The following is a 27,900-nucleotide window of genomic DNA, read 5'->3' on the forward strand; positions in this document are numbered from 1 at the left end:
CCCTTAGTGAAGAGTCAGTGAGTGAGTGAGTGAGTGAGTGAGTGAGTGAGTGAGTGAGTGGGTGATTGAGTGATGAGTCAGTGAGTAAGTGAGGGCTTTGGCATTTACATATATATATATATATATATATTTTTTTTTTTTTTTTTTAAAGGAAAAATTACTTCACAGAAAGGGTAGTGGACAAGTGGAATAGCCTCCCATTAGAGGTGGTAGAGGCTAAGACTGTAGAGCAATTTAAACATGCTTGGGATAGACATATGAATATCCTTACAAAGAATTAAGGTTCAAGAAGGGTTGAGATTACCTAAAGGATAAAAAAAGGGGCAGACTAGATGGGCCAAGTGGTTCTTATCTGCCGTCACATTCTATGGGCGTCATTCCGAGTTGTTCGCTCGTTATTTTTTTCTCGCAACGGAGCGATTAGTCGCTAATGCGCATGCGCAATGTCCGCAGTGCGACTGCGCCAAGTTAATTTGCTATGCAGTTAGGTATTTTACTCACGGCATTACGAGGTTTTTTCTTCGTTCTGGTGATCGGAGTGTGATTGACAGGAAGTGGGTGTTTCTGGGCGGAAACTGGCCGTTTTATGGGTGTGTGTGAAAAAACGTTACAGTTTCTGGGAAAAACGCGGGAGTGGCTGGAGAAACGGAGGAGTGTCTGGGCGAACGCTGGGTGTGTTTGTGACGTCAAACCAGGAACGACACTGACTGAACTGATCGCAGATGCCGAGTAAGTCTGGAGCTACTCAGAAACTGCTAAGAAGTGTCTATTCGCAATTCTGCTAATCTTTCGTTTGCAATTTTGATAAGCTAAGATTCACTCCCAGTAGGCGGCGGCTTAGCGTGTGCAAAGCTGCTAAAAGCAGCTTGCGTGCGAACAACTCGGAATGACCCCCTATGTTTCTATATTAGAGATGAGCGTGTTCGGTTTTACTCGGATTTACTCGGTTCTCAAAACAGCATCTTATTGGCTCATGGATGTCACGTGTTTTGGATAGCCAATCAGAACAATCTGGATAAAACCAAACTGGCATTAATTCTGGCGTTACATCCGAACCCGCTCATCTCTAATATATAGTACATATAGATAAATTTATTTATTGGACCTTTTTCCTCCTACAATAATTGTAACGTAATCTTCATTTTAAGGCGTTGGACTACTCCTGGCCAGAATACACCTCCAATAACTGATAAACGCATTTCCTGTTGCTTGCGAGAATGCTGCACGACCTTCCCCCAAATCGGGGGACGCCTCCCTAAAACGCTCTCCATCCTCGCCTCAAATCTCTATGAGGGCAAAGAGTGGGTTTTAGCATACAGCGCATGCACAGAGACGAATATATGCATTATTGTGTATTTCCGTCACGTTCTGATTTGTACGGATCTCGTCGGGTCTGTTTTTGCGTGCAATGGCTGCTTTGGGGTGGGCACCAGCAACGAGCTCGCACTTAGCTGTTCTGTCACATGCGAGTTGTGATGGGAGTGTCATGGGTTTGTACAGTAGCTAGAGGTCCGTGCTACTCTCCTGTGAGTGTCACAGGTGTGGATGTAACGCTCCATGCCAGCCGTGTGTCTACGGGGAAGGGAAGCCGGTATCGGGTGCGCAAAATTAGGGGAGCAATGTCCCAAATCTGGATTTGCACTTTTTTACCTTTTCTAAATGATCCTAGCAGCAGGAATTGGGTGAATGCAATGCCAGGAAGAAATGCGTTACAGCCGACGCATTAACCTTCCGACACCAACCCTGTTGTGAAATCAGGGCAGCCTGTTCCCAACAGTGCATTAATGCCACAGGCGTCGCAGCGATCGGTGTGTGTGTATACACAGCCAGTGGCATTAAGTGCACTTATTCTAGGCATGCCTATGCACAGGTAAATCTGCACCTGGGAGCCAGGTGAACCGAGGTGTCTGCCTCTGATACAGAATGTGCAGATAGATTGTATCACCCCGTCCAAGCTGTCTCCTACAGGTGTGGTGGCAGAGCACGCTGAAGCCAGGAGAAGGAGGAGGAGGAGGAGAAGAAGGAGGACGTGTCCACACCTTCACACTGCTCCCTGTGTACCAGACAGTTGCAGCAAGGGAAACATTTCATTCCTCCTGCCTGCCAGTGACTGCACATACTATAGTCAGAGATCTCCAACCTGAGACAGCGACCCAACTGAGATGAGCCAGGGGACAGCCGGGGACTAGACTGGAAGGGTCAGCTGGGAACAGAGTAAGCAGATTGGAGACAGTGACTGAAAGAAGAGGACACACAAGGCGAAAGAGTGAGAAGGTTTATCATAGGGACAAGAGGGTCCTGTGGAAGGGACCATGTTACAGTAGATAAGGGGTCATTGGTAGAAAGGTAAAGGTTCACAGCTCCTGATAACAGCTCAGTTGAGGTTAGTTGGACGGGGTTAGCTCTAAGCCGTGACGGAGGAAAGTCAGACAGGTGGGGGCGACAGTGATAGAAGAGACCGTTAGAGGAGGTGAATGGTAGAAATAAATCGCCCACTCAAGACGTAAGGAGAATTCCAGGCCTGTGTCCTATCCCAGCCACCACCACCACCACCACCTCCACCAACTGTGGAGATGTCTGCCATTGTGGAGACAGTGGGATTTTTCTTCGGGGTGACCGGCTCCGTCATGTTGGGCATCACCCTCTTCAACGCCAACTGGCGCGTTTCCTCCGTCGACGGGAACGTCATCACGACATCCACGTTGTTCGAAAACCTGTGGATGAGCTGCGCCACCGACTCCACCGGAGTGTACAACTGTCGAGATTTCCAGTCCTTGCTGGCACTGTCAGGTGAGAAGGTCCTCAGGGTTGGATGGGTTGGAGATGACCATGTCTGTGGAACTTGAGTATCTGGGGAAGGGTGGGCGGAAAGAAGTGTTGCTGGTATGATTTACAAAAATCTGGAGTGGGTATGATTGGGAAGAAGATCTGGGATATAGAAAACTGTATGTAGAGTAGACTGTCCTTTAAAGTAGATGCACATTGGTTCCATATTTTATGAAATTGCCACCAACTTCTGCCATAAACTAGAGGTTACCATAAAGTCTCCCAAGATGAAGATTGCATGTACGTTCTAAACTTACTGTAGATATATATTTGTACGGATTTTATATACATTGTGTGTGTGTGTGTGTGTGCGTGGTAATAGATGACGTTGGGACAGAGAAAATCCTGACTTCATAGGAAGCTACAGGTTGCAGAACATATGGACGCTATAAATGACCATTACACTGTTTGAGCAGACTGTGTTGCAGCGAACGTTACACGGTGTAAAGTGCGGACTCTGTGGAAAGCTCGAGCTTATCTGTCATTATCTTAATATTTAACTATATTATAAACAAAGGTTTCTGTGCTACCTTCCTCTGCTCGCTGCAACAAATGCTGCTTCTTCTGCAGATATATGGAAGTAAGGCACCTTTTAGGCTTTATTATTTTAATAGATTATCTGTAGTAAGGCATATGATGTGTGATATGGCTGGGATTAATACAGCACTAGACACCCCAACAGTCCAGGTTTTTAGTATGTCCATGGTTTAGCACAGATGATTAAATCAAATTGACTGAAGTACTAAGGAAGTCACCTATTGCCAAGCATGGATATACTTAAAACCTGGACTGTTGGGGTGCCTTGAGGAAAGCATTTGAGGACTTCTGTACTAGTGAGTTACCTCTTAATACTCTAAAACATATTATTTTAAGGAGATGAGTTACTGCTTCTTATCTATACATATCATAAAATGGTAAGGGTTGTGTCTGTACATTGCAATCTTTTTTGGAGAAATATACTTCTAGGAACTGTTTATGACTTATGTAGAATTATTTTTTTTTTCTCTGTCTGTTCCTGCCCCCGCCACACAAAAACTACTTGATGAATTTTGATCATATTTTCACTATTATACGTGTAGCTTAGTGAGCAGTGACCTAGAAGAAACTGAGGTATGTACAGTATGATCTCGATGTTGCATCAGGGAGAGACGCAATAAAGGAAAAACCAGATGCTCGACACTCGGCTTGTACAGTGTGCAGGCTCCTCAAGTCCAAAATGTGTATATATATATTAGAAAATGAAGTATAAAAAGCGCCTGGTAGTGTTGGTGACTCACTCCTCGTGAAAAAAATTGTGATAATAAAACAGATAAATTATAGTAAACTTAGCTGCGGGTATTTCTGGTAGATGACTCTTATAGACAGCACATGTAAAGGAGAGATAAAATAGACATAGTGTGTACTGTTTTTAAAAAACCACAGGTGTTTTTCTGTATATATAACATACAATTTATAGGAACTATGCAGGTTCCAATTTTAAAGGAGAAACTATGTTTAGTTAAAAACAATAGTTTAATAGACACACTCCTGCCAGAACATGCAGGTTACACATATAGATAAAATAATACACAAAATCAAAGGACATATATAGCAGCTGGTTCAATTATAAAAATGCAGGTATTAATCGTACAATGTTAAAAAATATAGCAGGCTTATCTGTCCACAAATCTGGGTATTGGATTAAATTTCATCCATAAATGCAAGTATCAAACGTACAGGATATAAGGTAAAAACATGGCTTATCTGTCCACGGATAGGAAGTCAGAAAGGGGTGGGCATCCAGTCCCTGTCCCAACGCGTTTCGTCCTAGAATGAGGACTTCTTCAAGGGGGTGTATATATATATATATATATATATATATTGCACACCCCAAAAAACGCTATGGGCGTATGCATAGATATCAGGACCAGCTGCTTCTCCCATAAGCAGCTTTGCGTGGCTTGCTCACCAGTTAGTAGCTCCAAGCCTCTTTTTGTGTTTCTCCCTGGAGGAAAAACTGCAAATATTGTTTACAAAGAAATGTTGTGATCAATGTGTACAATATAAAATTGCATCACAATATTAGATGGCACTACTGTCTATGTAAAACTAGTTGCTCTGTGCAATAACAGACATCCCCACGAGTGAAGTTGTGTACAAATGCTAGTAATACATAGAGTGTAATAAGGCACTCTAAAGATGGGTTACTGCTTCATATACTACATACTGTAGAGGAGGTGGGATACTGCTTCATATACTGCATACAGTGTAATCAGGCACCCAGGGGGAGGGATACTGCTTCATATACTGCATACAGTGTAATAAGGCATTCAGGAAGTGGGCTACTTCTTCATATACCGCATACAGTGTAATCAGGCACCCAGGGGGTGGGATACTGCTTCATATACTGCATACAGTGTAATCAGGCACTCAGGAGGAGGGATACTGCTTCATATACTGCATACAGTGTAATCAGGCTCTCAGGAGGTGGGATACTGCTTCATATACTGCATACAGTGTAATCAGGCACCCAGTGGGCGGGATACTGCTTCATATACTGCATACAGTGTAATCAGGCACCCAGGGGGCGGGATACTGCTTCATATACTGCATACAGTGTAAACAGGCTCTCAGGAGGTGGGTTACTGCTTCATATACTGCATACAGTGTAATCAGGCACCCAGTGGGCGGGATACTGCTTCATATACTGCATACAGTGTAATCAGGCACTCAGGAGGCGGGTTACTGCTTCATATACTGCATACAGTGTAATCAGGCACCCAGGGGGCGGGATACTGCTTCATATACTGCATACAGTGTAATCAGGCACCCAGGGGGCAGGATACTGCTTCATATACTGCATACAGTGTAATCAGGCTCTCAGGAGGTGGGATACTGCTTCATATACTGCATACAGTGTAATCAGGCACCCAGGGGGAGGGATACTGCTTCATATACTGCATACAGTGTAATAAGGCATTCAGGAAGTGGGCTACTTCTTCATATACCGCATACAGTGTAATCAGGCACCCAGGGGGTGGGATACTGCTTCATATACTGCATACAGTGTAATCAGGCACTCAGGAGGAGGGATACTGCTTCATATACTGCATACAGTGTAATCAGGCTCTCAGGAGGTGGGATACTGCTTCATATACTGCATGCAGTGTAATCAGGCACCCAGGGGGCGGGATACTGCTTCATATACTGCATACAGTGTAATCAGGCACCCAGGGGGCGGGATACTGCTTCATATACTGCATACAGTGTAATCAGGCACCCAGGGGGCGGGATACTGCTTCATATATTGCATACAGTGTAATCAGGCTCTCAGGAGGAGGGATACTGCTTCATATACTGCATACAGTGTAATCAGGCACCCAGGGGGCGGGATACTGCTTCATATACTGCATACAGTGTAATCAGGCTCTCAGGAGGAGGGATACTGCTTCGTATACTGCATACAGTGTAATCAGGCACTCAGGAGGTGGGATACTGCTTCATATTCTCCATACATTGTAATCAGGCACCCAGGGGGCGGGATACTGCTTCATATACTGCATACAGTGTAATCAGCACTCAGGAGGCGGGTTACTGCTTCATATACTGCATACTGTGTAATCAGGCACTCAGGGGGCGGGATACTGCTTCATATACTGCATACAGTGTAATCAGGCACTCAGGGGGCGGGTTACTGCTTCATATACTGCATACTGTGTAATCAGGCACTCAGGGGGCGGGATACTGCTTCATATACTGCATACAGTGTAATCAGGCACTCAGGAGGAGGGATACTGCTTCATATACTGCATACAGTGTAATCAGGCACCCAGGGGGCGGGATACTGCTTCATATACTGCATACAGTGTAATCAGCACTCAGGAGGCGGGTTACTGCTTCATATACTGCATACTGTGTAATCAGGCACTCAGGGGGCGGGATACTGCTTCATATACTGCATACAGTGTAATCAGGCACTCAGGAGGAGGGATACTGCTTCATATACTGCATACAGTGTAATCAGGCACTCAGGAGGTGGGTTACTGCTTCATATACTGCATACAGTGTAATCAGGCACCCAGGGTCGGGATACTGCTTCATATACTGCATACAGTGTAATCAGGCACCCAGGGGTCGGGATACTGCTTCATATACTGCATACAGTGTAATCAGGCACCCAGGGGTCGGGATACTGCTTCATATACTGCATACAGTGTAATCAGGCTCTCAGGTATCTGTACATTTTATATATTCAATCTATAAGAATTGTACTTGACATACTCTATATACACCTCCTCTGCTATGTCTGTAACTCACACTTTACACTGAATGTGTGGTATATATTCACCGTGTCAGTAACCTTGGCTCCTTTACTTGTTATCAGTGTGACAGTGTAATGGTTAGCATTATTAGCTTGCAGCACTGAGGTCATGGGTTCCATTCCCACCACAACCCATAACTGTGTGGAGTTTGTGTGTTCTCCCCATGCTTTTGTGGGTTTCCTCCGAGTACTTCAGTTTACTCCCACACTCACAAAACACACGCAAGGTTAATGGGCATCCAACAAGCAAATTAACCCTATTGTGAATGTGTGTGCGTGTACACGTGATAGGGAATATAGATTGTAAGCTCCACGGGGGCAGGGGCTGATGTGAATGGCCAAATATTCTCTGTACAGCGCTGTAGAATATGTGTGGCCCGTGGTGGGGGATGCGGGCAGTTGGGATGCTCCTGTCAAGGACTGGGGGCATGCCAGAAGCTCACAAAGCGATGGGCGTGCCCCCTCAGCAGTGCCGTTTCTTGTGGCGGGCGAGCTGTGCAATCGCACGGGGCGCCCGCCGCGGCACTTTGCGGGTCCTTGCTTCACCCTTCTCCCTCTTCCCGAGTACTCCTGCTCGGGGGACAGAGTTTTGCGGAATGACGAGGTTGCGTCGTGACGTCACAACGCAATCGCATCATTCCGTGAAACTCCGCCCCCCGAGCAGGAGTACTGATGACAAGAGGAGGGGGAGCCAAGCTAGAAGGAGGAGGCGGCCGGCGCGAGGAAGGAGAGGTGGACCGAAGAGCGGGAAGAACCTCTTCAAATGTAAGTAGTCTCTCTCCCCCCCTCCGTTTCCCTTCCTCCCCCCCCCCACTTGACACCTGCCTGCTGTACTGTGTAAAATGGGGACACGTGCCTGCTGTAACGTGTAAAATGGGGACACTTGCCTGCGTAATGTGTAAAATGGGGACTCTTGCCTGCCGTACTGTGTAAAATGGGGACACTTGCCTGCCGTAATGTGTAAAATGGGGACACTTGCCTGCCGTAATGTGTAAAATGGGGACACTTGCCTGCGTAATGTGTAAAATGGGGACTCTTGCCTGCCGCACTGTGTAAAATGGGGACACTTGCCTGCGTAATGTGTAAAATGGGGACACTTGCCTGCGTAATGTCTAAAATGGGGACTCTTGCCTGCCGCACTGTGTAAAATGGGGACACTTGCCTGCGTAATGTGTAAAATGGGGACTCTTGCCTGCCGTAATGTGTAAAATGGGGACACTTGCCTGAGTAATGTGTAAAATGGGGACACTTGCCTGCCGTAATGTGTAAAATGGGGACACTTGCCTGCGTAATGTGTAAAATGGGGACTCTTGCCTGCCGTACTGTGTAAAATGGGGACTCTTGCCTGCCGTAATGTGTAAAATGGGGACACTTACCTGCCGTAATGTGTAAAATGGGGACACTTGCCTGCCGTACTGTGTAAAATGGGGACACTTACCTGCCGTAATGTGTAAAATGGGGACACTTGCCTGCGTAATGTGTAAAATGGGGACACTTGCCTGCGTAATGTGTAAAATGGGGACACTTGCCTGCGTAATGTGTAAAATAGGGACTCTTGCCTGCCGTAATGTGTAAAATGGGGACACCTGCCTGCGTAATGTGTAAAATGGGGACTCTTGCCTGCCGTACTGTGTAAAATGGGGACTCTTGCCTGCCGTAATGTGTAAAATGGGGACACTTGCCTGAGTAATGTGTAAAATGGGGACACTTGCCTGCGTAATGTGTAAAATGGGGACACTTGCCTGCCATAATGTGTAAAATGAGGACACGTGCCTGCGTAATGTGTAAAATGGGGACTCTGCCTGTCGTACTGTGTAAAATGGGGACATTTTTTTTTTTTCCCCCTGTGGTGGCCGTGATGATGAGATCAGATGAGGACACGCTCATTTTAATGAGACCACGCCCATTTTAATGAGGTCACGCCCCCTTGCCGGGAGAGAGTGCTCGTGCATGCTTTTTCTTTCTATATATATGGGGGGGCGCGCATTTTTTTTTTATGTCAATGGGGGGGTGGGGGGGGGTGCATTTTGAAATCTCGCACTGGGAGCCAAATTGGCTAGAAACAGCCATGCCCCTCAGTGACAGAAAACGGGGGGGCTCGCTATTGCGTCACTGCCGTGAGGCCACTCCCCCTGTCATGCAGAACACACACCCTTTTTCGGCACAAAGGATTTATTCGCAAAGTGAGTGACAGGTGGTCAGCGTCTGGTTAGGAAAATGCATGCGGACGAGCGACGGATGTGAGACACCTGGAGAGGGCGTGTAGGAATTCTGGACTGCTCTCCTGGGAGACTAGCACAGCCAACCGGATCCTGACCACTCCTCCAGTAATGTGCCCAGTTGTGGACTTGATGATGCGATTTGGTGTGAATGTCATCACCGAGGCATTGGCCGATACTAAGGCTTGTGTCGTGTAGTGTCTGCAATTGCTGAGCTCCAGTATCTATTTACAATGCAGCGACTTTATATAATCTGCAGAGTATTTCACCTATGCTTTATATAGAGGTGATGGGTGATACCTCTGAGACATCAATCACCCGGTTACCCAACCTCAGGGCTGTGAATTCCACCAGTGGGAAACTCCACTTCTGCGTGTGTTGCGCCCCGGGGCTGGATCTGCGGTCACACACATCACCTGTAGGCACACTCCCAGCTCATACAATGCCGTCATTAATTATACCAGGAACAATTAGCCAATCACAATGCCTGACCTAGAGAAATCGCTGGACGGTCTGCTTGATTACTCTGACTGCTAGAACCCCATTCTGCAGCCTGCTAATACCCATCATTTATAGACATTAAGGGGGACATTTACTAAGCAGTGATAAGAGCGGAGAAGTGAGCCAGTGGAGAAGTTGCCCATGGCAACCAATCAGCACTGAAGTAACATCTATAATTTGCATACTATAAAATGATACAGAGCTGCTGATTGCTTGATGGGGAAATTTCTCCACTGGCTCACTTCTCCACTCTTATCACTGCTTAGTAAATGTTCCCCTGAGTCCTGTTGGAGAAAGGGAACTATATAAATACAATTATATATATATAATTCGGCAGCATGGCCCTCCCTAATGACATCCCCCGTCGTACCTGCATGTAGGGCCGACGGAGGATGTCGCTGACGAGACGCAGGAGTGCGCACCGTCAGCGATATAGCGGGTACACACTAGACTATGTGCCCGATATGTCGGTCCGATCCGTCGAATCGGACAACATATCGTCCACTGTGTGTGCCCATCTTTAGTGTCACTGTTCCCAATGCCGGCCAAAAGCCGTGGTGGTGGCAGTTAAATTTGGCACCGGTAACAAGCCAATCACAACTCATTGAGCAGCAGCCAATCAGGGACAGCCGTTAGCATGTGGAATTTGGTGCCGGCTGCGAGCTAACCTCGGCAATCAGAGGCAGCCGCAGTACTGAAGCAATGTTTCAATAAAGAGCGTAAATCTGCAGCTTTAATTTTGTGTATAATACAGGATATAGGGGGTCATTTACTAAGCAGTGATAAGAATGGAGAAGTGAGCCAGTGGAGACATTTCCCCATCAACCAATCAGCAGCTCTGTATAATTTTATAGTATGCAAATTATAGATGTTACTTCAGTTCTGATTGGTTGCCATGGGCAACTTCTCCACTGGCTCACTTCTCTGCTCTTATCACTGCTTAGTAAATTTCCCCCTTAGTATAAATTTGATGCAGCTACAGTAAAGCTATAGACAAATACTGAACCATATTTTCACTGACATCTTCCCATCCTGAAGAACCACCACTTATTCCTATTCCTAATAACACAACAACGCTATCTGCTCCTCCTCATCCTACTCCACCATCTGCAGAGGCTAACCACGGGCCTAATTCAGACCTGATCTCTAGGCTGCGTTTTCGTACAGCCTGCGATCAGGTCTAACCTGCGCACGCGTATGCACCGCAATGCACAGGCACGTCACACGGGTACAAAGCGGATCGCCGCTCAGCGATGGGTGTGTGCGAAGAATCCATTTGCACGGGCGTTCGCAAGGAGATTGACAGGAAAAAGGCATTTGTGGGTGTCAACTGACCGTTTTCTGGGAGTGGTTGGAAAAACGCAGGCGTGTCCAAGCGTTTGCAGGGAGGGTTCCTGACGTCAATTCTTGGCCCGGACAGGCTGAAGTGTTCGCAGCGGCTGAGTAAGTTCTGGGCTACTCAGAAACTGCACAAGATCTGTTTGTACAGCTCTGCTACACATGCGATCACACACTTGCAAAGCGAAAATACACTCCCCCGTGGGCGGCGACTATGCGAACGCAGGACTGCATAATAAACCCTAGCGAGCGAACAGGTCTGAATTACGCCCCATGTTACACCACCTCTTCTCCCCTCCACTCTATCTACTGACCAAACTACTCTATTCCAATGTCTCTTATCATACACTCTCCTGTCCTTCTCACCCTCACCCTACTCCACAATGTTCTCCACCATCTCATCTTTTCTGTCTTTCTCACTCCAGCTCTTCATCACCCACACCCCACTCCACAATATGTACTACACTATCCCTTCTCATATACACTGTTCTGTCTTTATCACTCCAGTTCCTCACCACCCTCACCCTACTCCACAATATGTACTACACTATCCCCTCTCATATACACTGTTCTGTCTTTATCACTCCAGTTCCTCACCACCCTCACCCTACTCCACAATATGTACTACACTATCCCCTCTCATATACACTGTTCTGTCTTTATCACTCCAGTTCCTCACCACCCTCACCCTACTCCACAATATGTACTTCCCAATCTCCTCTCATATCAACTTTCCTGTCTATCTCACTCCAGTTCCTCATCATCCTCACCCTACTCCACAATATGTACTTCCCAATCCCTTCTCATGTCATCTTTCCTGTCCTTCTTACTCCAGGTCCTCACCACCCTCACCCTACTCCACAATATGTACTCCCCAATCCCCTCTCATATCATCTTTCCTGTCTATCTCACTCCAGTTCCTCACCACCCTCACCCTACTCCACAATATGTACTACACTATCCCTTCTCATATACACTGTTCTGTCTTTATCACTCCAGTTCCTCACCACCCTCACCCTACTCCACAATATGTACTCCCCAATCTCCTCTCATACCATCTTTCCTGTCTATCTCACTCCAGTTCCTCATCATCCTCACCCTACTCCACAATATGTACTCCCCAATCCCTTCTCATATCATCTTTCCTGTCCTTCTTACTCCAGGTCCTCTTTGCCCTCACCCTACTCCAAAGTATTTACTACCCCATCCCCTCTCATATTCACTTTCCTGTCCTTCTTACTTCAATTCCTCATCCTCCTCACCCTACTACAGAACATGAACTCCCCCATCTCCTCTCATTCCACTGTCCTGTCCTTCTCACTCAAGTTCCTTATCACCCTCACCCTACTCCACAATATGTAATCCACAATCCCCTCTCATATCATCTTTCCTGTCCTTCTCACTCAAGTTCCTTATCATCCTCACCCTACTCCACAATATGTACTCCCCAATCCCCTCTCATATCCACTTTCCTTGTTCTTCTCACTCTAGTTCATAATCAGTCTCACCCTTTCTAGACAACATGTACTCCCCCATCTCCACTCATATCCACTTTCCTGTCCTTCTCACTCCAGTTCCTCATCACTCACACCCTACTCCACAATATTTACTCTACCATCTCCTCTCATATCCACTTTCCTGTCCTTCTTACTTCAGTTCCTCATCACTCGCACCCTACTCCGCAATATTTACTCCACAATCTCCTCTCATATCCACTTTCCTGTCCTTCTCACTCCAGTTCCTCATCACTCGCACCCTACTCCACAATATTTACTCCACCATCTCCTCTCATATCCACTTTCCTTGTTCATCTCACTCTAGTTCATAATAAATCTCACCCTACTAGACAATAATTACTCCCCCATCTCCTCTCATATTTACTTTCCTGTCCTTCTCACTTCAGTTCCTCATCACTCGCACCCTACTCCACAATAATCACTCCAGCAGCTCCACTCATATCCACTTTATACCCAGACTCAACCTACGCACCATCACTTCTCATACCCACTTTATACCCACACTCACCCTACTCACCATTTCTTCTCACCTCCATTGTCTCCCCCTACTCTCGCTACCCACTATCTCTTCCCACCTCCATTTTCTTCTCCTTCTCACCCTACCCACTATGTCTTCCCACTGTCTTTTTATTCTTCTACTCACTTTCTCCCACTGTGTCTTTTGGGCTAGGCACCTTAGTGCCAGTGAGCCTCGGGCAAGAGCCTAAGTTGCCTAATGGATGATACAGATATGTCTCATGGCAATTATACTCTCTGCTAAAGTTTACTCTACACTGCCATCTCTTCTCACCTCCAATATCCCTTCAGTCTCATCGCCCTTTGTTCTCACCGATGACTTACAGTACCACGTTCTTGCTCTATACAGCATGTCTCCTTCAATACAGACAACTCTCCAGATAAGACCATCTACAATACGTCAGTGCATCAAAAGATTCCAAAGTTCTGTATGATAAAGACACTCATGTAAATAAACTCTGAACGAGACAACCTGAAAGCAGGTTCGCTAATAATTCATTTACAGAACTGATCGATGTATGTACTGTACTGGAAACTTTCACATATTATGTTTTTATTTACGTACTACTTTAGGACTGTCGTTCTTTACTCCGTCTTATATTTTACTGAGTGAAACCCCATAAAGAAAAAGAGCTGGGCCTGCCAAAACCAATTTAACTTGTCGTAGGGCTTATTTATGAAAATGATAATGTATTCAAGATTACATAAGAGGCTCCAAAATGCAGTCCACAAGGCACCCTTATGGTCCAGGTTTTACATATATCCGCGCTCTCCAAGCGTCGACGGTGAAGTCACCGACCCGTATATATTGCCGGGTCAGGCCGCCGGTCTGGAAGCGGTCTCACCGAGTCGCACCCGGGAAGGTGCCGTGCACAAATCCCGGGTGCCACTCGGAATTTAGGTATAAAAGCAGTATTAGAGTGGTTTAAATGTGTATGTTTTTTTTGTTTTTGTTTTTTAAATTTTATATATTTTTATTGCTAATTGGTCAATCGGTTTTTTTGTTTTGTTTTGTTTTTTATTCTTCCGGTATTGACAATCTTTGTTGCATCGGTTGGCCGGCAGGCTACTCATCCCATCTGCCTGAATTTCGTACGTGGCGGCTGGAGCCGTCTCCTTTTTTTCTTTTCCGCGGCATTCCCTACGCTGATGATTGGACGTAAATTCATATTCATAAAAGACGCTGGAGTAAGTCAGGAATAAAATAACATTTATATAGTAGAAGCTTTAGGAGGGTTAAAGAGCCAACAAATTAGTCATCTGCAAGACGGACATCCCCGTTCTCTTCTGGGAATGGTGCTTTTTCTGTAGTCATTTATTGTATGTATGCCTTGCAATTGAAAGCTGAGTACATTGCACTAATGTACAGTTTATTGATCTGACTGGCACTCCCATGCTCCATTACATAAGAAGTATGCAATATAATGTTTCCTCCATTTGCTGCTTACAACTTAATGACGAATAGCAAGAGATGACATTTATTCATAGCTGTTACCTCCAAAAGTCTGCCAAGTGCCTGGCATGACCCTGGAGAACATACAAGCAAGGACACACGGGCAAGAAAACGTTGGGACATCATCAACACAGCAACAGATTCACAACGAACTGACACAATTGCAGACATCAGACCATCTCTCGTTAAAATGCCAACATTAATAATTTACAATACTTCCTGCACAAACACTCATAGACTTCAAGTGTGGCAATAAAATCTGACAATGTGGCCTTGTTGAGAGCCGGGTCAGGCCGTTCCTGCGTTGGGTAAATCACACTCTCTCCTCTCCTGGATCATATTTCCTGTCGGAACATTGGGGGTAATTCTGAGTTGATCGCAGCAGCAAATTTGTTAGCAGTTGGGCAAAACCATGTGCACTGCAGGGGGGGCAGAAGTAACACATGCAGAGAGAGTTAGGTTTGGGTGGGGTGTGTTCAAACTGAAATCTAAATTGCAGTGTAAAAATAAAGCAGACAGTATTTACCCTGCACAGAAACAAAATAACCCACTCAAATTTAAATCTCTCTGCAAATGTTTTATCTGCCCACCCCCCTGCAGTGCACATGGTTTTGCCCAACTGCTAACAAATTTGCTGCTGCGATCAACTCTGAATTAGCCCCATTGCCTCATGCTTTATCCAGTCACCCTGCTCTGTACTTCCCCACCGTCTGTACTCTGGGGGTCCCAGGATTACCCTTTTGGGCCTTTCCGCTGTCTGTGGTTCTTGTTATTTGTTGTATAATTCTTTGGCAGTTCTATCTGGGGAGTAAATTGGTTATATCCATCCACCTCCTATCAGATATCCAAGAAGATCTCAACTATGCCAAAGCTTGAACTCATTAAAAAATTGTGTATCTTTGTCGCTCTCCCAGACTCCCGAACTTGCTCCAATGCTCCGCCGAGCACGCGAGTTAGATTGTGGAATCCTGCCCACATCCGAGGCATCAACCTGATCACAATCTAGCGACCTCTTTTTTCCCCCCTAGAGGCTCTATTTTCATTGGACAGCGTTATCCCTACATTGTCCAATGAAAATAGAGGCTCTATGATAAACGATGGCGCCGGATTGTGATCAGGTTGATGCCTTGATAAAGCGAGACAGGTGAAACGTACGTCTGCATTTCTGCAACACTCTGCCTTCTCCACATGATAAAAAGTTAGGTTGTAAACAGTATTAGCGCTCTCAGTGAAATTTAAGTGAGACGTAATGATCGGATTTCTCTCAGCTGATCATCTCTTTGATCAAAATGAGCTGAAATATAGTGTTTAACTGCAACAATCCACTGTGGATCTAATAGACTAAGAATATTATAAGTGAATATCTAACTTTGTAAAAAAAAAAGGTGTAGATTCGTTGAAAAGCGGCAGGAGAATGCTGCAGCACTATTACAGTACAATGAGGACTGATTGGGCACACACGTAGATACAAATATAACAACTACAGTATATAAACAGGAGCAAGAAAATGTCTATCTCATGGGTGGGGAACCTCAGGCCCGCGGGCCGTATAAGGCCTGCAGAGCCACTTGATCCGGTCCGGCCAGGCTCACCTAACCGTGAAGATGTTGGGCGCCCGCTGAGATTTTGTAACTAGCGGGCGCCCGGCTTCTTCCCCTCAGCAGCAGCCGGAGGCAGGAGCTCACTCCTGAGCTCCAGCTTCCGGCTCTGGCAGTGTGCGTGAGCGGCTGTGTGGCGCTATGGGAGAGATGTCATGATGTCTCTCCCATAGTTCTGAGGAGCAGACGGCCAAGCGGAGGGCAACGGTCTGGAAGCAGGAGCAGGGCTGGTGAGTATTGTGGTTTTATTTTCCTTTCAGTGTGTGTGTGTAAGCGGCGCTACTAGAGGGCATATCTAATGGGGCATATTTAATGGGGCATAACAACTAACTGGGGGCATATCTAATGGGGCATAACAAGTTACTGGGAGCATATGTACTGGGGGCATATGTACTGGGGCATAACAACTGACTGGGGGTATATCTGCTGGGGGCATATCTAATGGGGCAGAACAAGTGACTGGGGGCATATGTACTGAAAGAAATTGTACAAATGGGAATTAACCTTTCATGAGGGTTTCTTAACCAGGGTAAATGGAAGGAATAAATATTTAACTATAGATAGTCTCTAATGCACAGCATTTACAACTAATTAGGCTATAGAATTATGTGAGTGTGATGAGAAATACTAACTGCCTAATTATGGTATACAGTATTGGTTAGCAACGAAATAACACACTACGGGTGACTGGTCTTGGAATAAACCTTGAGTAAGGTGAAGAGTTTAGAGGCCAAATCGAATATGGGCGGGATGTATTAATGGGAAAATGCGGTAAAAACTCAGTTTTCTGGGTTTTACCGAATCTTCTATATGCACTAAACCCAGCCGCCAGATTTCCGATGCGGAGGGTGAAGACAGCAAAAGCTGGAATTACCCCACAGCAGCCTATGGGCTTCTCTCTGCATGGGATGCTGTCAGAGGGATCCAATCGGATCAGACGACCATGCTGTGCAGCGATTGGTTATCAGCTGGTGTGCGTCCCAAGGTTGCGTCATCATACACAATCGGTGGATCTGAGATGCCGCCAGTGGACGTCTCTTCGCAAATCACGACGGCTGCGGCATTTGGATACGTGCGCACAGCCGCCGCGTACGGGATCGCAGCTGCAACACCGTTTCTGAATCAGGCACATGGACAGATGTACAAGTGCGTCAGAGTCGTGACTGTCTAATTTACACTCGAATGGCAACAGAATAGGAATGTATTCCACAAATAACCGGGTACAATCCCGCTTCCTATTTATTATTCACATGTACCAGAGTGAAAATAAGATACCGATAGTCACTACATACAGTATATACATATATCAGAAGTCTCTGGGGACTGTTTTCTCCGGGGACAAATGATTTATAAGTCAGTTGTAGTTTATAATACAGAGAGCAAACAAATAACAACGTAAAAAATAAAAATGATATCCCTGCTATATGAGCATGGCAGCCACCGGGGGGGGGGACTGTGGGGACTGGTGTCCTGCACCCTTACATAGAGGGAGGCCCGCCCTTGGCTCCTACCACCAATACCTGGGGAACTGCACTAGGCTATAAAAGAACAGCGAGCTGATGTACAGGGAGAACTTCTTAAAACAATCCTTCCCTGCGCATCAGCTCTCTGAACCGTTCCTGTAGGTCCGCAATGCTCCACCTGTATGTGACATCACAATGTATGACATCACATAGGGGTGGAGCGGTGCCACAGAATTTTTTTTTGGTTTTTTTTTGTCAGCCCCGGGCCCCACAATTTCTGATGGCAGTCCTGTCTATGTGTACGGGCAGACCGGCTGATTTATAGTCTAAGAGTATATGAAGAACTACTATATACGATATGTATTTTGGGGATGTAGTTATGTGGTGGGAATAGAGTGGGAATAGAATCTCGCCACTGAGCCCACAGCGCGGCGAGCGCAGCAAGCCCAAAAGGGGCTTTGTTGCGCTGGCCCCCCGCCAGTATTCTGCGGCCGGCATCCCGGCAGCCGGTAAAACATGCCCAACCCATATTTTGAACGATTTACAGCTTATCGTTGGAAATGAAGGCAATAGTGACACCGTGACAAGAACAAATATGAGGTCTCATACATTCAGACGTGGGCTTAGCTGCTATCACTGCTTACATGGAAGCGGCAGCGATAGCACTAATATGGTAATGCCGCAGTAGACGTCACACCTCCTGCCGTATCACTGATCCCAGCTGCATCCAACGACGCAGTGTAGGATCATCTGTGACATCATCGCCTGGCTGCGTGACCCAAGCCACCGCCGCATCTGCCGCAGAGAGGCCAGGAAATCTCCATCCTACGACAGAGATCCTAGAGCAACACTTGAATTGCCCAGCCGGGCGACATCTAGCGGCCGCCTGGTGTGCAAAAAACTTGAATTCCCCCCATAGAGGTGAGGAGCAGCGTTAGCCTTTTATTATACAGAATATAGTCATATACCTGTGCTCTGTTTTAGTTTCTCAGTTACTGTGATGTAAGGTCCTGTGTACCCTTTATTGTTCTAATGTGTGTCGTATGTACGGCGCTGCCAAACACTTGTGGCGCCTTATAAATAAAATGTAATAATAATCTGTATTATATACTTAGTCACTACACTCAGTATCATTCCACAGTGCAACGCGTGACTGTAAGCTGTCGCCGTGCACATTATCACTAGAGATGCACCCTGCAGTTACGCTCCCACCCCAGTGCGGCCCTTTATCTCTGCAGCTGGTGTGTTCGGAGCCAGGACCTTGACACTGGGAATGTGCACACCTCAGCCATTCTTTCTCTCTGGCAATAAAGCAGTCAGTCACAGGCCCAGCATTACTATAACCTGCAATAAAACTAATTCTTTTATTGACTGCTATAAGTCCATCATCTGGTGGTATATGTCACCTGCCAGCCAGGAAAGCAGAGTCTGTGCTACATCTCCTACCTGAGCTGCTGACTCTATTACAGTACAAGGGGCCTCGCTACGCTGGACGGAACTAACAGGGTGCATCAGCTATATGGGGTGCAACTTCTCATGGTCTGTACACTGGGTGCAATTCTCAGTACACGTGCTTATACAGTGTGTGTAGCTTACTACACAGTATAACTTCTCATGGTCTGTACACTGGGTGCAATTCTCAGTACACGTTCTTATACAGTGTGTGTAGCTTACTACACAGTATAACTTCTCATGGTCTGTACACTGGGTGCAATTCTCAGTACACGTTCTTATACAGTGTGTGTAGATTACTACACAGAATAACTTCTCATGGTCTGTACACTGGGTGCAATTCTCAGTACACGTTCTTATACAGTGTGTGTAGCTTACTACACAATGCAACTTCTCATGGTCTGTACACTGGGTGCAATTCTCAGTACACGTTCTTATACAGTGTGTGTAGCTTACTACACAATGCAACTTCTCATGGTCTGTACACTGGGTGCAATTCTCAGTACATGTTCTTATACAGTGTGTGTAGCTTACTACACAATGCAACTTCTCATGGTCTGTACACTGGGTGCAATTCTCAGTACACGTTCTTATACAGTGTGTGTAGCTTACTACACAGTATAACTGCTTGTGCTTAGTGCACTGGGTGCAATTCTCAGTACACGTTCTTATACAGTGTGTGTTGATTACTACACAGTATAACTTCTCATGTTCTATACACTGGGTGCAATTCTCAGTACATGTTCTTACACAGTGTGTGTTGATTACTACACAGTATACCTTCTCATGTTCTGTACACTGGGTGCAATTCTCAGTACACGTTCTTATACAGTGTGTGTTGATTACTACACAGTATAACTTCTCATATTCTATATACTGGGTGCAATTCTCAGTACATGTTCTTAATCTTATACAGTGTGTGTTGATTACTACACAGTATAACTTCTCACGGTCTGTACACTGGGTGCAATTCTCAGTACACGTTCTTATACAGTGTGTGTAGCTTACTACACAATGCAACTTCTCATGGTCTGTACACTGGGTGCAATTCTCAGTACATGTTCTTATACAGTGTGTGTTGATTACTACACAGTAAAACTTCTCACAGTCTGTACACTGGGTGCAATTCTCAGAACACGTTCTTATACAGTGTGTGTAGCTTACTACACAATGCAACTTCTCATGGTCTGTACACTGGGTGCAATTCTCAGTACATGTTCTTATACAGTGTGTGTTGATTACTTCACAGTATAACTTCTCATGGTCAGTGCACTGGGTGCAATTCTCAGTACACGTTCTTATACAGTGTGTACAGATTACTACACAATATAACTTCTCATGGTCTGTACACTGGGTGCAATTCTTAGTACTCGTTCTTATACAGTGTGTGTAGATTACTTCACAGTATAACTTTTCATGGTCTGTACACTGGGTGCAATTCTCAGTACACGTTCTTATACAGTGTGTGTAGATTACTACACAGTATAACTTCTCATGGTCTGTACACTGGGTGCAATTCTCAGTACACGTTCTTATACAGTGTGTGTAGATTACTTCACAGTATAACTTCTCATGGTCTGTACACTGGGTGCAATTCTCAGTACACGTTCTTATACAGTGTGTGTAGATTACTACACAGTATAACTTCTCAAGGTCTGTACACTGGGAGCAATTCTCAGTACTCGTTCTTATACACTGTGTGTTGCTTACTACACAGTATAACTTCTCATGTTCTATACACTGGGTGCAATTCTCAGTACATGTTCTTATACAGTGTGTGTAGCTTACTACACAATGCAACTTCTCAAGGTCTGTTCTCTGGGTGCAATTCTCAGTACACGTTCTTATACAGTGTGTGTAGCTTACTACACAATGCAACTTCTCATGGTCTGTACACTGGGTGCAATTCTCAGTACATGTTCTTATACAGTGTGTGTAGCTTACTACACAATGCAACTTCTCATGGTCTGTACACTGGGTGCAATTCTCAGTACACGTTCTTATACAGTGTGTGTACCTTACTACACAGTATAACTGCTTGTGCTTAGTGCACTGGGTGCAATTCTCAGTACACGTTCTTATACAGTGTGTGTTGATTACTACACAGTATAACTTCTCATGTTCTATACACTGGGTGCAATTCTCAGTACATGTTCTTATACAGTGTGTGTTGATTACTACACAGTATAACTTCTCACGGTCTGTACACTGGGTGCAATTCTCAGTACTCGTTCTTATACAGTGTGTGTAGCTTACTACACAATGCAACTTCTCATGGTCTGTACACTGGGTGCAATTCTCAGTACATGTTCTTATACAGTGTGTGTTGATTACTACACAGTATAACTTCTCACGGTCTGTACACTGGGTGCAATTCTCAGTACACGTTCTTATACAGTGTGTGTAGCTTACTACACAATGCAACTTCTCATGGTCTGTACACTGGGTGCAATTCTCAGTACATGTTCTTATACAGTGTGTGTTGATTACTACACAGTATAACTGCTTGTGCTCAGTGCACTGGGTGCAATTCTCAGTACTCATTCTTATACAGTGTGTGTAAATTACTACACAGTATAACTTCTCATGGTCTGTACACTGGGTGCAATTCTCAGTACACGTTCTTATACAGTGTGTGTAGATTACTACACAGTATAACTTCTCATGGCCTGTGCACTGGGTGCAATTCTCAGTACACGTTCTTATACAGTGTGTGTAGTTTACTACACAGTATAACTTCTCATGGCCTGTGCACTGGGTGCAATTCTCAGTACACGTTCTTATACAGTGTGTGTAGCTTACTACACAGTATAACTTCTCATGGTCTGTACACTGGGTGCAATTCTCAGTACACGTTCTTATACAGTGTGTGTAGCTTACTACACAGTATAACTTCTCATGGCCTGTGCACTGGGTGCAATTCTCAGTACTCGTTCTTATACAGTGTGTGTAGATTACTACACAGTATAACTTCTCATGTTCTGTACACTGGGTGCAATTCTCAGTACATGTTCTTATACAGTGTGTGTTGATTACTACACAGTATAACTGCTTGTGCTCAGTGCACTGGGTGCAATTCTCAGTACTCGTTCTTATACAGTGTGTGTAAATTACTACACAGTATAACTTCTCATGGCCTGTGCACTGGGTGCAATTCTCAGTACTCGTTCTTATAGAGTGTGTGTAGCTTACTACACAATGCAACTTCTCATGTTCTGTACACTGGGTGCAATTCTCAGTACATGTTCTTATACAGTGTGTGTTGATTACTACACAGTATAACTTCTCATGGTCTGTGCACTGGGTGCAATTCTCAGTACTCGTTCTTATACAGTGTGTGTAAATTACTACACAGTATAACTTCTCATGGTCTGTACACTGGGTGCAATTCTTAGTACACGTTCTTATACAGTGTGTGTAGCTTACTACACAGTATAACTGCTTGTGCTCAGTGCACTGGATGCAATTCTCAGTACTCGTTCTTATACAGTGTGTGTAGCTTACTACACAATGCAACTTCTCATGTTCTGTACACTGGGTGCAATTCTCAGTACTCGTTCTTATACAGTGTGTGTAAATTACTACACAGTATAACTTCTCATGGTCTGTGCACAGGGTGCAATTCTCAGTACTCGTTCTTATACAGTGTGTGTAAATTACTACACAGTATAACTTCTCATGGTCTGTACACTGGGTGCAATTCTCAGTACACGTTCTTATACAGTGTGCGTAGCTTACTACACAGTATAACTTCTCATGGTCTGTATACTGGGTGCAATTCTCAGTACACGTTCTTATACAGTGTGTGTAAATTACTACACAGTATAACTACTCATGGTCTGTATACTGGTGCTCAGTACACGTTCTTATACAGTGTGTGTAGCTTACTACACAATGCAACTTCTCATGGTCTGTACACTGGGTGCAATTCTCAGTACACGTTCTTATACAGTGTGTGTAGATTACTACACAGTATAACTTCTCATGGCCTGTTCTCTGGGTGCAATTCTCAGTACTCGTTCTTATACAGCGTGTGTAGATTACTACACAGTATAACTTCTCATGGCCTGTGCACTGGGTGCAACTCTCAGTACTCGTTTTTATAAAGCGTGTGTAAATTACTACACAGTATAACTTCTCATGGTCAGTGCACTGGGTGCAATTCTCAGTATTCGTTCTTATGCAGTGTGTATAGATTACTACACAGTACATCTTATTGTGCTCAGTGCACTGGATGCAATTCTCAGTACACGTGCTTATACAGTGTATACAGATTACTACACAGTATAACTTCTCATGGTCAGTGCACTGGGTGCAATTCTCAGTACTCGTTCTTATACAGTGTGTGTAGATTACTACACAGTATAACTTCTCATGGTCTGTACACTGGGTGCAATTCTCAGTACTCGTTCTTATACAGTGTGTGTAGATTACTACACAGTATAACTTCTCATGGTCTGTACACTGGGTGCAATTCTCAGTACTCATTCTTATACAGTGTGTGTAGATTACTACACAGTACATCTTATTGTGCTCAGTGCACTGGGTGCAATTCTCAGTACACTCGCTTATACAGTGTATACAGATTAATACACAGTATAATGTCTCATGGCCTGTGCACTGGGTGCAATTCTCAGTACTCGTTCTTATACAGTGTGTGTAGATTACTACACAGTACATATTATTGTGCTCAGTGCAGTGGGTGCAATTCTCAGTACACTTTCTTTTACAGTGTGCGTAGCTTGCTACACAGTATAACTTCTTGTGCTTAGTGCACTGGGTTCAATTCTCAGCACACATGCTTCTTATACAGTGTGTATAGGTTAATACATAGTACAACTTTTTGTGCTCAGTGTGATGGCTGTAATCATCAGCACCTGTTCTTATACAGTGTGTATAGATTACTGCACACTGTACACAGTACTACTTCTTGTGCTCAGTGCAATGGCTGTAATCATCAGCACCTGTTCTTATACAGTGTATATAGATTACTACACACTGTACACAGTACTACTTCTTGTGCTCAGTGCAATGGCTGTAATCATCAGCACCTGTTCTTATACAGTGTATATAGATTAATACACAGTATAACTTCTTGTGCTCAGTACAATGGCTGTAATCATCAGCACCTGTTCTTATACAGTGTATATAGATGAATACACAGTATAACTTCTTGTGCTCAGTGCAATGGCTGTAATCATCAGCACCTGTTCTTATACAGTGTGTATAGATTACTACACACTGTACACAGTACTACTTCTTGTGCTCAGTGCAATGGCTGTAATCATCAGCACCTGTTCTTATACAGTGTATATAGATTAATACACAGTATAACTTCTTGTGCTCAGTGCAATGGCTGTAATCATCAGCACCTGTTCTTATACAGTGTGTATAGATTACTACACAGTATAACATACTTGCCTACCCTCCCGGAATGGGCGGGAGGCTCCCGAAATTCGGGTGACCCTCCCGACCCCCGGAAGAGCAGGCAAGTTTCCCAATTTCAGGGGTCACCCTCTGCCCGGCCGCCCACTTAGCGCATAAAGTGGGCGGTCCGGGCAGGCGATGACGCGATTCTTGTTGAATCGCGTCATCATAGCCACGCCCCCTGCTGTATAATGCCGGTAATAGCGGCATTACACAGCGGGGGGCGTGGCTTACATGACGTGTCCAGCAGCCATGCCCCCGTTCCGCCTCTGGCCCGCCCCCATTCCGCCTCTGGCCGCCCCCCTTAGCACGTCCCCACACTACCCGCCTGCCCTGCTGAGCCGACTGGCTGCTCTCTCCCGGAGAGAGCAGCCCAAAAGTCGGTAAGTATGCAGTATAACTTCCTGTGCTCAGTGCAATGGCTCTAATCATCAGTATCTGCTCATATACAGTGTGTATAGATTACTACACAGTATAACTTCCTGTATTCAGTGCAATGGCTTTAATCATCAGTATCTGCTCATATACAGTGTGTATAGATTACTACACAGTATAACTTCCTGTGTTCAGTGCAATGGCTCTAATCATCAGTATCTGCTCATATACAGTGTAAATAGATTACTACACAGTATAACTTCTTGTGTTCACTGCAATGGCTGTAATCATCAGTATCTGCTCATATACAGTGTGTATAGATTACTACACAGTATAACTTCTTGTGCTCAGTGCAATGGCTCTAATCATCAGTATCTGCTCATATACAGTGTGTATAGATTACTACACAGTATAACTTCCTGTGTTCAGTGCAATGTCTCTAATCATCAGTATCTGCTCATATACAGTGTATATAGATTACTACACAGTATAACTTCCTGTGCTCAGTGCAATGGCTCTAATCATCAGTATCTGCTCATATACAGTGTGTATAGATTACTACACAGTATAACTTCCTGTGTTCAGTGCAATTGCTCTAATCATCAGTATCTGCTCATATACAGTGTGTATAGATTACTACACAGTATAACTTCCTGTGTTCAGTGCAATGGCTCTAATCATCAGTATCTGCTCATATACAGTGTGTATAGATTACTACACAGTATTACTTCTTGTGTTCAGTGCAATGGCTCTAATCATCAGTATCTGCTCATATACAGTGTGTATAGATTACTACACAGTATAACTTCTTGTGCTCAGTGCAATGGCTCTAATCATCAGTATCTGCTCATATACAGTGTGTATAGATTACTACACAGTATAACTTCTTGTGCTCAGTGCAATGGCTCTAATCATCAGTATCTGCTCATATACAGTGTATATAGATTACTACACAGTATAACTTCCTGTGCTCAGTGCAATGGCTCTAATCATCAGTATCTGCTCATATACAGTGTATATAGATTACTACACAGTATAACTTTCTGTGCTCAGTGCAATGGCTCTAATCATCAGTATCTGCTCATATACAGTGTATATAGATTACTACACAGTATAACTTCTTGTGCTCAGTGCAATGGCTCTAATCATCAGTATCTGCTCATATACAGTGTATATAGATTACTACACAGTATAACTTCCTGTGTTCAGTGCAATGGCTCTAATCATCAGTATCTGCTCATATACAGTGTATATAGATTACTACACAGTATAACTTCTTGTGTTCACTGCAATGGCTGTAATCATCAGTATCTGTTCATATACAGTGTATATAGATTACTACACAGTATAACTTCTTGTGTTCACTGCAATGGCTGTAATCATCAGCACCTGTTCTTATACAGTGTATATATTACTACACAGTATAACTTCTTGTGTTCACTGCAATGGCTGTAATCATCAGCACCTGTTCTTATTCAGTGTATATATAGATTACTACACAGTATAACTCATACTTGCCCACTCTCCCGGAAAGGCCGGGAGGCTCCCGAAATTAGGGTGGCACTCCCGGCCCCCCGGGGAAGGGGGCAAGTCTCCCGCATCACGCTTGCCCCCCCCGCCGCACCACGCTCTCCTCCCGCTGCTCCCCACGGCCCCCACCACTTTAAGCCCGTTAAACAGAAAAAAGGGGCGGGGCGATGATGCGATCGCGCTAATTTGCGTCATCGTAGCCCCGCCCCCTGCTCTGCAATACCGATATTGTGGACATTACAGAGGAGGGGCGTGGCTATGATGATGCAAACTCATCAATACGCCCCCGTACCGCCTCCTCCATGCCCCCTCTTGTGTGACCTTGCTGCTCCCTCCCGGAGGGAGCAGCCACAAAGTAGGTAAGTATGGTATAACTTCTTGTGCTCAGTGCAATGACTGTAATCAGCAGCACCTGTTCTTATTCACTGTATATATAGATTACTACACAGTATAACTTCTTGTGCTCAGTGCAATGACTGTAATCATCAGCACCTGTTCTTATACAGTGTATATATAGATTACTACACAGTATAACTTCTTGTGTTCACTGCAATGGCTGTAATCATCAGCACCTGTTCTTATACAGTGTATATATTACTACACAGTATAACTTCTTGTGTTCACTGCAATGGCTGTAATCATCAGCACCTGTTCTTATTCAGTGTATATATAGATTACTACACAGTATAACTTCCTGTGTTCAGTGCAATGGCTCTAATCGTCAGTATCTGCTCATATACAGTGTATATAGATTACTACACAGTATAACTTCGCGTTCACTGCAATGGCTGTAATCATCAGTATATGTTCATATACAGTGTAAATAGATTACTACACAGTATAACTTCTTGTGTTCACTGCAATGGCTGTAATCATCAGCACCTGTTCTTATACAGTGTATATATTACTACACAGTATAACTTCTTGTGTTCACTGCAATGGCTGTAATCATCATCACCTGTTCTTATTCAGTGTATATATAGATTACTACACAGTATAACTTCTTGTGCTCAGTGCAATGACTGTAATCATCAGCACCTGTTCTTATTCAGTGTATATATAGATTACTACACAGTATAACTTCTTGTGCTCACTGTAATGGCTGTAATCATCAGCACCTGTTCTTATACAGTGTATATAGATTACTACACAGTATAACTTCTTGTGCTCAGTGTAATGACTGTAATCATCAGCACCTGTTCTTATTCAGTGTATATACATATTACTACACAGTATTACTTCTTGTGCTCAGTGCAATGACTGTAATCATCAGCACCTGTTCTTATGCAGTGTATATACATATTACTACACAGTATTACTTCTTGTGCTCAGTGCAATGACTGTAATCATCAGCACCTGTTCTTATTCAGTGTATATATAGATTA

The 27,900-nt window shown here is 44.6% G+C and overlaps 1 protein-coding gene across 1 annotated transcript in view; it reads left to right on the top strand.

Annotated features, from left to right (window-relative positions):
- The first annotated feature begins 1,994 nt into the window (after positions 1–1,994).
- The window catches only part of CLDN15 (claudin 15), a 101,181-nt gene continuing 75,275 nt past the window's right edge, over positions 1,995–27,900 (top strand). The window contains exon 1 of the mRNA XM_063930758.1: positions 1,995–2,790. Within this exon, the coding sequence (XP_063786828.1) occupies positions 2,574–2,790 (217 nt within the window). The 5' untranslated portion in view covers positions 1,995–2,573. The remainder of the gene's footprint in view (positions 2,791–27,900) is intronic.

The sequence above is a fragment of the Pseudophryne corroboree genome, chromosome 6 (genome assembly GCF_028390025.1).
Source record: "Pseudophryne corroboree isolate aPseCor3 chromosome 6, aPseCor3.hap2, whole genome shotgun sequence".
Classification (NCBI taxonomy): Eukaryota; Metazoa; Chordata; class Amphibia; order Anura; family Myobatrachidae; genus Pseudophryne; species Pseudophryne corroboree.